The 11481-nt window shown below is 43.7% G+C and overlaps 1 protein-coding gene across 1 annotated transcript; it reads left to right on the top strand.

Annotated features, from left to right (window-relative positions):
- Positions 1 to 1467: 1467 nt before the first annotated feature.
- rgn (regucalcin) lies at positions 1468 to 9807 on the top strand. Its single transcript, XM_062415336.1, has 7 exons — positions 1468 to 1678; positions 3792 to 3974; positions 4051 to 4151; positions 6136 to 6250; positions 8212 to 8343; positions 8885 to 9039; positions 9378 to 9807. The coding sequence occupies exons 1-7, from the start codon at positions 1513 to 1515 to the stop codon at positions 9426 to 9428; spliced, it is 903 nt and encodes a 300-aa protein (XP_062271320.1). The 5' UTR covers positions 1468 to 1512; the 3' UTR covers positions 9429 to 9807.
- Positions 9808 to 11481: the final 1674 nt, after the last annotated feature.

The following is an 11481-nucleotide window of genomic DNA, read 5'->3' as shown; positions in this document are numbered from 1 at the left end:
ATTTACTTAATATTTCCGGGATGTTAAGTTGAGAATAAAGTACATTACACCTGATACTGACTAGTAAGATGTACTTAATACTTGAAACTAAATATGCAGGGTGACTTTTGAACCGGGATGAGTACATGATTTATTTCCAAGCAGATTTCCAGTCATAAAAAATTATAATAGAATCTACTCTCTTAATGAAAAGATTTACTTAATAATTTCATGACAGTTTGTTATTTGTTTTGATCAGGGTGACGTTTGAACACTGGAAATAAATGGTGTACTCGTTCCGGCAGCAGTCCCGTGGCATCAACATTTACCTGGAATGTTCTAGTTATTATTATTCCTCTGTTGATCTCTACAGCTCTGTGATTAATGACGGACATCTCTCTTCATCACTATGAACACACACTGAGCATCAAATGTGGATTCATCCACCGCTGAAAATAGTCCCCAACAAATACACTATTTCCTCTTGTTTACTTCCTAAAAACTACAGTGACACAATAAATGAGACTTTTATAAAGCTACTGTTCATATTTATGATCAGTTTATAATATTTACATCTTCAGTAGGAAGCAACAGTCTGAGATTAGACTGACACACTTTAAAAGTTATCATTTAAATAGTTTTTACCCCCTATATATTTATATTATATATTTATATTATATATTTATATTATATATTTATATTTATATTATATATTTATATTATATATTTATATTATATATTTATATGGACTAAACTCCTTTAACATAAAGTATGTTTATAATAAAAAGTTATTTAAAAAGGTTTAAGTTTGGGATATAACTACTACTATATATACTAGTACTACTACTATATATACTAGTACTACTACTATATATACTAGTACTACTACTATATATACTAGTACTACTACTATATATACTAGTACTACTACTATATATACTAGTACTACTACTATATATACTAGTACTACTACTATATATACTAGTACTACTACTATATATACTAGTACTACTACTATATATACTAGTACTACTACTATATATACTAGTACTACTACTATATATACTAGTACTACTACTATATATACTAGTACTACTACTATACATACTAGTACTACTACTATACATACTAGTACTACTACTATATATACTAGTACTACTACTATATATACTAGTACTACTACTATACATACTAGTACTACTACTATACATACTAGTACTACTACTATATATACTAGTACTACTACTATATATACTAGTACTACTACTATATATACTAGTACTACTACTATATATACTAGTACTACTACTATACATACTAGTACTACTACTATATATACTAGTACTACTACTATATATACTAGTACTACTACTATATATACTAGTACTACTGAGGTCAGGGTTCATTATTAAATAACTATTGTTGTAAAACATGATGAATATTAATGAGGGTAAATAATTGTCCTTTTATTGTTTCCATGGAAACAGAAACAAAGTGACAGCTGTGTCCTCCTCAGTGATTGGTTCAGAGGTGATGATGTCATCAGTGAAGGTGGAGTGTGTGGTAAAGGAGAGCGCTCTGATTGGTGAAGGGCCAGTGTGGGAGGAGTCAGAGCAGACGCTCCTATTCGTCGACATCGTCGGACAGAAGATCCACCGCTGGAGTCCAACGACCAATCAGATCCAGTCTGTGGAAACAGGTCAGTCAATCAGTCTCACCTGTCTCACCTGTCTCACCTGTCTCACTGTCTCACCGTCTCACCTGTCTCACCTGTCTCACCTGTTTCAACTGTCTCTCACCTGTCTCACCTGTCTCACCTGTCTCACCTGTCTCACCTGTCTCACTGTCTCACCGTCTCACCTGTCTCACCTGTTTCAACTGTCTCTCACCTGTCTCACCTGTTTCAACTGTCTCTCACCTGTCTCACCTGTCTCATCTGTTTCACCTGTCTCATCTGTCTCACCGTCTCACCTGTCTCACCTGTTTCAACTGTCTCTCACCGTCTCACCTGTTTCACCTGTTTCATCTGTTTCACCTGTCTCACTGTCTCACCGTCTCACCTGTCTCACCTGTTTCAACTGTCTCTCACCTGTCTCACCTGTTTCACCTGTCTCACCTGTTTCATCTGTTTCACCTGTCTCACCTGTTTCAACTGTCTCTCACCTGTCTCTCACCTGTCTCATCTGTTTCACCTGTCTCACCTGTCTCACCTGTCTCACCTGTCTCACCGTCTCACCTGTCTCACCTGTCTCACCTGTCTCACCGTCTCACCTGTCTCACCTGTCTCACCTGTCTCACCTGTCTCACTGTCTCACTGTCTCACCTGTTTCAACTGTCTCTCACCTGTCTCTCACCTGTCTCACCTGTCTCACCTGTCTCACCGTCTCACCTGTCTCACCTGTCTCACCTGTCTCACCGTCTCACCTGTCTCACCTGTCTCACCTGTCTCACTGTCTCACCTGTCTCACCTGTCTCACCGTCTCACCTGTCTCACTGTCTCACCGTCTCACCTGTCTCACTGTCTCACCGTCTCACCTGTCTCACCTGTTTCAACTGTCTCTCACCTGTCTCACCTGTTTCACCTGTCTCACTGTCTCACCTGTCTCACTGTCTCACCGTCTCACCTGTCTCACCTGTTTCAACTGTCTCTCACCTGTCTCACCTGTCTCATCTGTTTCACCTGTCTCACCTGTCTCATCTGTTTCACCTGTCTCACCTGTCTCACCTGTCTCACCTGTTTCACCTGTTTCATCTGTTTCACCTGTCTCTCACCTGTCTCACCTATCTCTCACTTGTCTCCCCTGTCTCACCTGTCTCACCTGTTTCACCTGTTTCACCTGTTTCACCTGTTACACATGTCTCACCTGTCTCTCACCTGTCTCTCACCTGTCTCTCACCTGTCTCTCACCTGTCTCTCACCTGTCTCTCACCTGTCTCACCTGTCTCACCTGTTTCACCTGTCTCACCTGTTTCACCTGTTTCATCTGTTTCACCTGTCTCACCTGTCTCTCACCTGTCTCACCAGTTTCACCTGTCTCACCTGTCTCTCACCTGTCTCATCTGTCTCTCACCTGTCTCACCTGTTTCACCTGTCTCACCTGTCTCACCTGTCTCACCTGTTTCACCTGTCTCACCTGTCTCTCACCTGTCTCACCTGTCTCTCGCCTGTCTCTCACCTGTCTCAGCTGTTTCACCTGTCTCACCCGTCTCACCTGTCTCACCTGTTTCATCTGTTTCACCTGTTTCACCTGTCTCACCTGTTTCATCTGTTTCACCTGTCTCACCTGTCTCTCACCTGTCTCACCAGTTTCACCTGTCTCACCTGTCTCTCACCTGTCTCATCTGTCTCTCACCTGTCTCACCTGTTTCACCTGTCTCACCTGTTTCTCACCTGTCTCACCTGTCTCACCTGTCTCTCACCTGTCTCTCACCCCTCTCACCTGTCTCTCGCCTGTCTCTCACCTGTCTCAGCTGTTTCACCTGTCTCACCCGTCTCACCCGTCTCACCCGTCTCACCTGTCTCTCCTGTCTCTCACCTGTCTCACCTGTCTCACCTGTCACTCACCTGTCTCTTCTGTCTCTCACCTGTCTCACCTGTCTCACCTGTCTCACCCGTCTCACCTGTCTCTCACCTGTCTCACCTGTTTCACCTGTTTCACCTGTCTCACCTGTCTCACCCGTCTCACCTGTCTCACCTGTCTCACCTGTCTCACCTGTCTCTCACCTGTCACACCTGTCTTACCTGTTACACCTGTCTCACCTGTCTCTCACCTGTCTCACCTGTTTCACCTGTCTCACCTGTCTGTCTGCAGGTCACATGGTGGGCTTTGCGGTCCCTCGTAGGTCAGGTGGTTATGTTGCAGGTGTGGGCCGCAGCATTGTGGCTGTCGATTGGTCGGCTCAGACGATGACATCATTGGCGGAAGTGGACGAAGACAAACCGACCAATCGGCTGAACGACGGGAAGGTGGATCCTATTGGACGCCTGCTGGCAGGTGTGTCTCCGGCTGTTGCCATGGTAACAGTGTTCTGTCTCCAGCTGTTGCCATGGTAACAGTGTTCTGTCTCCAGGGACGATGGGGATGATGGAGAGTCCGGCGGTGTTTCAGAAACAGCAGGGGTCACTGTTCTCCCTGACCTCTGACCTCACTGTCACCAGACACCTGAGCCAGGTAACCTGTCTGTCTCTACCTGTCTGTCTCTGTCTGTCTGTCTGTCTCTTTCTGTCTCACCTGTCTCTCTCTCACCTGTCTGTCTCTACCTGTCTGTCTCTCACCTCTCACCTGTCTGTCTCTCACCTGTCTGTCTCTGTCTGTCTCACCTGTCTGTCTCTACCTGTCTGTCTCTACCTGTCTGTCTCTACCTGTCTGTCTCTCACCTCTAACCTGTCTGTCTCTACCTGTCTGTCTCTACCTGTCTGTCTCTACCTGTCTGTCTTTCACCTCTCACCTGTCTGTCTCTACCTGTCTGTCTCTCACCTCTAACCTGTCTGTCTCTGTCTGTCTGTCTCTGTCTGTCTCACCTGTCTGTCTCTACCTGTCTGTCTCTACCTGTCTGTCTCTCACCTCTCACCTGTCTGTCTCTCACCTGTCTGTCTCTGTCTGTCTCACCTGTCTGTCTCTACCTGTCTGTCTCTACCTGTCTGTCTCTACCTGTCTGTCTCTCACCTCTAACCTGTCTGTCTCTACCTGTCTGTCTCTACCTGTCTGTCTCTACCTGTCTGTCTTTCACCTCTCACCTGTCTGTCTCTACCTGTCTGTCTCTCACCTCTAACCTGTCTGTCTCTGTCTGTCTGTCTCTGTCTGTCTCACCTGTCTGTCTCTACCTGTCTGTCTCTACCTGTCTGTCTCTCACCTCTCACCTGTCTGTCTCTACCTGTCTGTCTCTCACCTCTAACTTGTCTGTCTCTACCTGTCTGTCTCTACCTGTCTGTCTCTAACCTGTCTGTCTCTACCTGTCTGTCTCTCTACCTGTCTGTCTCTCTACCTGTCTGTCTCTACCTCTCTGTCTCTCACCTGTCTCTACCTGTCTATCTCTACCTGTCTGTCTCTCTACCTGTCTGTCTCTCTACCTGTCTGTCTCTCACCTGTCTGTCTCTACCTGTCTGTCTCTACTTGTCTGTCTCTGTCTGTCTGTCTGTCTGTCTCTTTCTGTCTCACCTGTCTCTCTCTCACCTGTCTGTCTCTACCTGTCTGTCTCTCACCTCTCACCTGTCTGTCTCTCACCTGTCTGTCTCTGTCTGTCTCACCTGTCTGTCTCTACCTGTCTGTCTCTGTCTATCTGTCTATACCTGTCTGTCTCTCTACCTGTCTGTCTCTCTACCTGTCTGTCTCTACCTGTCTGTCTCTAAACTGTCTGTCTCTACCTGTCTGTCTCTCTACCTGTCTGTCTCTCTACCTGTCTGTCTCTACCTGTCTGTCTCTCTACCTAACTGTCTCTACCTGTCTGTCTCTAACCTGTCTGTCTCTACCTGTCTGTCTCTACCTGTCTGTCTCTACCTGTCTGTCTCTGACCTGTCTGTCTCTACCTGTCTGTCTCTAAACTGTCTGTCTCTACCTGTCTGTCTATACCTGTCTGTCTCTCTACCTGTCTGTCTCTCTACCTGTCTGTCTCTATCTGTCTGTCTCTACCTGTCTGTCTCTAAACTGTCTGTCTCTACCTGTCTGTCTCTCTACCTGTCTGTCTCTACCTGTCTGTCTCTACCTGTCTGTCTCTACCTGTCTGTCTCTCTACCTAACTGTCTCTACCTGTCTGTCTCTAACCTGTCTGTCTCTACCTGTCTGTCTCTACCTGTCTGTCTCTACCTTTCTGTCTCTAAACTGTCTGTCTCTACCTGTCTGTCTATACCTGTCTGTCTCTCTACCTGTCTGTCTCTCTACCTGTCTGTCTCTACCTGTCTGTCTCTACCTGTCTGTCTCTAAACTGTCTGTCTCTACCTGTCTGTCTCTCTACCTGTCTGTCTCTACCTGTCTGTCTCTACCTGTCTGTCTCTACCTGTCTGTCTCTCTACCTAACTGTCTCTACCTGTCTGTCTCTAACCTGTCTGTCTCTCACCTGTCTGTCTCTAACCTGTCTGTCTCTACCTGTCTGTCTCTACCTAACTGTCTCTCACCTGTCTGTCTCTCACCTGTCTGTCTCTACCTGTCTGTCTCTCAGGTGGACATCTCTAACGGGATGGACTGGTCTTTGGATCAGAAGACGTTTTTCTACATCGACAGTTTGTGTTTGACTGTCGACGCGTTCGATCACGAGCCGGAAACCGGAGAGCTGAGTGTGTACTTATACTCTGAGTGTGTACTTATACTCTGTGTACTTATACTCTGAGTGTGTACTTATACTCTGAGTGTGTACTTATACTCTGAGTGTGTACTTATACTCTGAGTGTGTACTTATACTCTGAGTGTGTACTTATACTCTGAGTGTGTACTTATACTCTGAGTGTGTACTTATACTCTGAGTGTGTACTTATACTCTGTGTGTGTACTTATACTCTGAGTGTGTACTTATACTCTGAGTGTGTACTTATACTCTGAGTGTGTACTTATACTCTGTGTGTGTACTTATACTCTGAGTGTGTACTTATACTCTGAGTGTGTACTTATACTCTGAGTGTGTACTTATACTCTGAGTGTGTACTTATACTCTGAGTGTGTACTTATACTCTGAGTGTGTACTTATACTCTGTGTACTAGTACTCTGAGTGTGTACTTATACTCTGAGTGTGTACTTATACTCTGTGTGTGTACTTATACTCTGAGTGTGTACTTATACTCTGAGTGTGTACTTATACTCTGAGTGTGTACTTATACTCTGAGTGTGTACTTATACTCTGAGTGTGTACTTATACTCTGTGTGTGTACTTATACTCTGAGTGTGTACTTATACTCTGAGTGTGTACTTATACTCTGAGTGTGTACTTATACTCTGTGTGTGTACTTATACTCTGAGTGTGTACTTATACTCTGAGTGTGTACTTATACTCTGAGTGTGTACTTATACTCTGTGTGTGTACTTATACTCTGAGTGTGTACTTATACTCTGAGTGTGTACTTATACTCTGAGTGTGTACTTATACTCTGTGTGTGTACTTATACTCTGAGTGTGTACTTATACTCTGAGTGTGTACTTATACTCTGAGTGTGTACTTATACTCTGAGTGTGTACTTATACTCTGAGTGTGTACTTATACTCTGTGTACTAGTACTCTGAGTGTGTACTTATACTCTGAGTGTGTACTTATACTCTGTGTGTGTACTTATACTCTGAGTGTGTACTTATACTCTGAGTGTGTACTTATACTCTGAGTGTGTACTTATACTCTGAGTGTGTACTTATACTCTGTGTGTGTACTTATACTCTGAGTGTGTACTTATACTCTGAGTGTGTACTTATACTCTGAGTGTGTACTTATACTCTGAGTGTGTACTTATACTCTGAGTGTGTACTTATACTCTGAGTGTGTACTAATACTCTGAGTGTGTACTTATACTCTGAGTGTGTACTTATACTCTGAGTGTGTACTTATACTCTGAGTGTGTACTTATACTCTGTGTGTGTACTTATACTCTGAGTGTGTACTTATACTCTGAGTGTGTACTTATACTCTGTGTGTGTACTTATACTCTGAGTGTGTACTAATACTCTGAGTGTGTACTTATACTCTGTGTACTAATACTCTGAGTGTGTACTTATACTCTGAGTGTGTACTTATACTCTGTGTACTAATACTCTGAGTGTGTACTTATACTCTGAGTGTGTACTTATACTCTGAGTGTGTACTAATACTCTGAGTGTGTACTTATACTCTGAGTGTGTACTTATACTCTGAGTGTGTACTTATACTCTGAGTGTGTACTTATACTCTGTGTGTGTACTTATACTCTGAGTGTGTACTTATACTCTGAGTGTGTACTTATACTCTGTGTGTGTACTTATACTCTGAGTGTGTACTTATACTCTGAGTGTGTACTAATACTCTGAGTGTGTACTTATACTCTGTGTACTAATACTCTGAGTGTGTACTTATACTCTGAGTGTGTACTTATACTCTGTGTACTAATACTCTGAGTGTGTACTTATACTCTGAGTGTGTACTTCTACTCTGTGTGTGTACTTATACTCTGAGTGTGTACTTATACTCTGAGTGTGTACTTATACTCTGTGTACTAATACTCTGAGTGTGTACTTATACTCTGAGTGTGTACTTCTACTCTGTGTGTGTGTGTTGCCTAGGTAACCGGCGGGTGGTGTACCGCCTGCAGGAGGGGGAGGGGCTTCCTGACGGGATGACAGCTGATGCTGACGGTCGTCTCTGGGTCGCCTGTTTCAACGGAGGACGGGTCATCAACATCGACCCCAGTACTGGTGAGTTCTACTGGTTCTACTGGTTCTACTGGTGGGTTCTACTGGTGAGTTCTACTGGTTCTACTGGTGGGTTCTACTGGTTCTACTGGTTCTACTGGTGAGTTCTACTGGTTCTACTGGTGAGTTCTACTGGTTCTACTGGTTCTACTGGTGGGTTCTACTGGTTCTACTGGTGGGTTCTACTGGTGAGTGGTACTGGTTCTACTGGTTCTACTGGTTCTACTGGTTCTACTGGTGGGTTCTACTGGTGAGTGGTACTGGTTCTACTGGTTCTACTGGTTCTACTGGTGGGTTCTACTGGTGGGTTCTACTGGTTCTACTGGTGGGTTCTACTGGTGAGTGGTACTGGTTCTACTGGTTCTACTGGTGGGTTCTACTGGTGAGTGGTACTGGTTCTACTGGTTCTACTGGTGGGTTCTACTGGTGAGTGCTACTGGTTCTACTGGTGGGTTCTACTGGTGAGTGCTACTGGTTCTACTGGTTCTACTGGTTCGTGGTACTGGTTCCACTGGTTGTACTGGTTCTGACCCGTGTGTCTCAGGTGTGCGGCTGCAGACCGTGTCTCTGCCGGTGATGAAGACGACTTCGTGCTGTTTCGGAGGTCCAGACTACGCTGACCTCTACGTGACCTCGGCCCGTCTGGGTCTCAGTGAGGAAGAACTGAGACAGCAGCCGTTAGCCGGAGCTACGTTCAGGGTGAGTCTGACCTTCATCACCTTCATCACCTTCATCACCTTCATCACCTTCATCACCTTCATCACCTTTATCACCTTCATCACCTTCATCACCTTTATCACCTTCATCATCTTTATCACCTTTATCACCTTCATCATCTTCATCACCTTTATCACCTTCATCATCTTTATCACCTTTATCACCTTCATCATCTTTATCACCTTCATCACCTTCATCACCTTTATCACCTTCATCATCTTTATCACCTTCATCACCTGTGTGTGTGTGTGTGTGTGTGTGTGTGTGTGTGTGTGTGTGTGTGTGTGTGTGTGTGTGTGTGTGTGTGTGTGTGTTTGCAGGTGACAGGTCTCGGGGTCAAAGGTCGTCCTTCTAACTCATTCTCTGGATGATCATCAGGACTCAACCCGAACAGCCAATCACAGAACAGTTAATCTTAAACAAATAATGAACAGATGTATTGATTGATTAGCAGTTAGTGATCAATAATGAGTTTATTAATAAATGTTTATACGGTTAAATACCTGTATCAGGAAGAAATGATGACAGCCAATCAGAAACCAGGAAACTGTAACACCTGACTGTAACCAGCCAATCAGAAACCAGGAAACTGTAACACCTGACTGTAACCAGCCAATCAGAAACCAGGAAACTGTAACACCTGACTGTAACCAGCCAATCAGAAACCAGGAAACTGTAACCAGCCAATCAGATGATCCGTATTCTGTCACTTTGTATAATTAATGAAAATAAAATAAAACTTGAGCAACAGACTGAATGAAAGTGAATATTTAGGAGGGACGCTGAGGATTATGGGTAATGTAGTTTAATAGTCAGAGAATACAGAAGTACCATAACCCTGTCATCTGGTCTTTATGAACCTTTATACAGACCCTAACCCTGTCATCTGGTCTCTATGAACCTTTATACAGACCCTAACCCTGTCATCTGGTCTCTATGAACCTTTATACAGACCCTAACCCTGTCATCTGGTCTCTATGAACCTTTATACAGACCCTAACCCTGTCATCTGGTCTCTATGAACCTTTATACAGACCCTAACCCTGTCATCTGGTCTTTATGAACCTTTATACAGACCCTCACCCTGTCATCTGGTCTCTATGAACCTTTATACAGACCCTAACCCTGTCATCTGGTCTTTATGAACCTTTATACAGACCCTAACCCTGTCATCTGGTCTCTATGAACCTTTATACAGACCCTCACCCTGTCATCTGGTCTCTATGAACCTTTATACAGACCCTAACCCTGTCATCTGGTCTTTATGAACCTTTGTACAGACCCTCACCCTGTCATCTGGTCTTTATGAACCTTTATACAGACCCTAACCCTGTCATCTGGTCTCTATGAACCTTTATACAGACCCTAACCCTGTCATCTGGTCTTTATGAACCTTTATACAGACCCTAACCCTGTCATCTGGTCTTTATGAACCTTTATACAGACCCTAACCCTGTCATCTGGTCTCTATGAACCTTTATACAGACCCTCACCCTGTCATCTGGTCTTTATGAACCTTTATACAGACCCTAACCCTGTCATCTGGTCTCTATGAACCTTTATACAGACCCTCACCCTGTCATCTGGTCTTTATGAACCTTTATACAGACCCTCACCCTGTCATCTGGTCTCTATGAACCTTTATACAGACCCTAACCCTGTCATCTGGTCTTTATGAACCTTTATACAGACCCTAACCCTGTCATCTGGTCTCTATGAACCTTTATACAGACCCTCACCCTGTCATCTGGTCTTTATGAACCTTTATACAGACCCTAACCCTGTCATCTGGTCTTTATGAACCTTTATACAGACCCTCACCCTGTCATCTGGTCTCTATGAACCTTTATACAGACCCTCACCCTGTCATCTGGTCTTTATGAACCTTTATACAGACCCTCACCCTGTCATCTGTTGACGTTAAGCTGAGTTTAGTTCACGTTAAGCTGAGTTTAGTTTATGTTAAACTGAGTTTAGTTCACGTTAAGCTGAGTTTAGTTCACGTTAAGCTGAGTTTAGTTGACGTTAAGCTGAGTTTAGTTCACGTTAAACTGAGTTTAGTTGACGTTAAACTGAGTTTAGTTGACGTTAAGCTGAGTTTAGTTCACGTTAAACTGAGTTTAGTTGACGTTAAGCTGAGTTTAGTTGACGTTAAGCTCAGTTTAGTTGACGTTAAGCTGAGTTTAGTTGACGTTAAGCTGAGTTTAGTTGACGTTAAGCTGAGTTTAGTTGACGTTAAGCTGAGTTTAGTTCACGTTAAGCTGAGTTTAGTTCACGTTAAGCTCAGTTTAGTTCACGTTAAGCTGAGTTTAGTTCACGTTAAGCTGAGTTTAGTTCACGTTAAACTGAGTTTAGTTCACGTTAAACTGAGTTTAGTTCACGTTAAACTCAACTTAGTTGACGTTAAGCTGAGTTTAGTTGACG

Source organism: Scomber scombrus, unplaced genomic scaffold (genome assembly GCF_963691925.1).
Source record: "Scomber scombrus unplaced genomic scaffold, fScoSco1.1 SCAFFOLD_172, whole genome shotgun sequence".
Classification (NCBI taxonomy): domain Eukaryota; kingdom Metazoa; phylum Chordata; class Actinopteri; order Scombriformes; family Scombridae; genus Scomber; species Scomber scombrus.
Note: the sequence above shows the minus strand (reverse complement) of the source record. Positions and strands in the feature narration are given on the sequence as shown.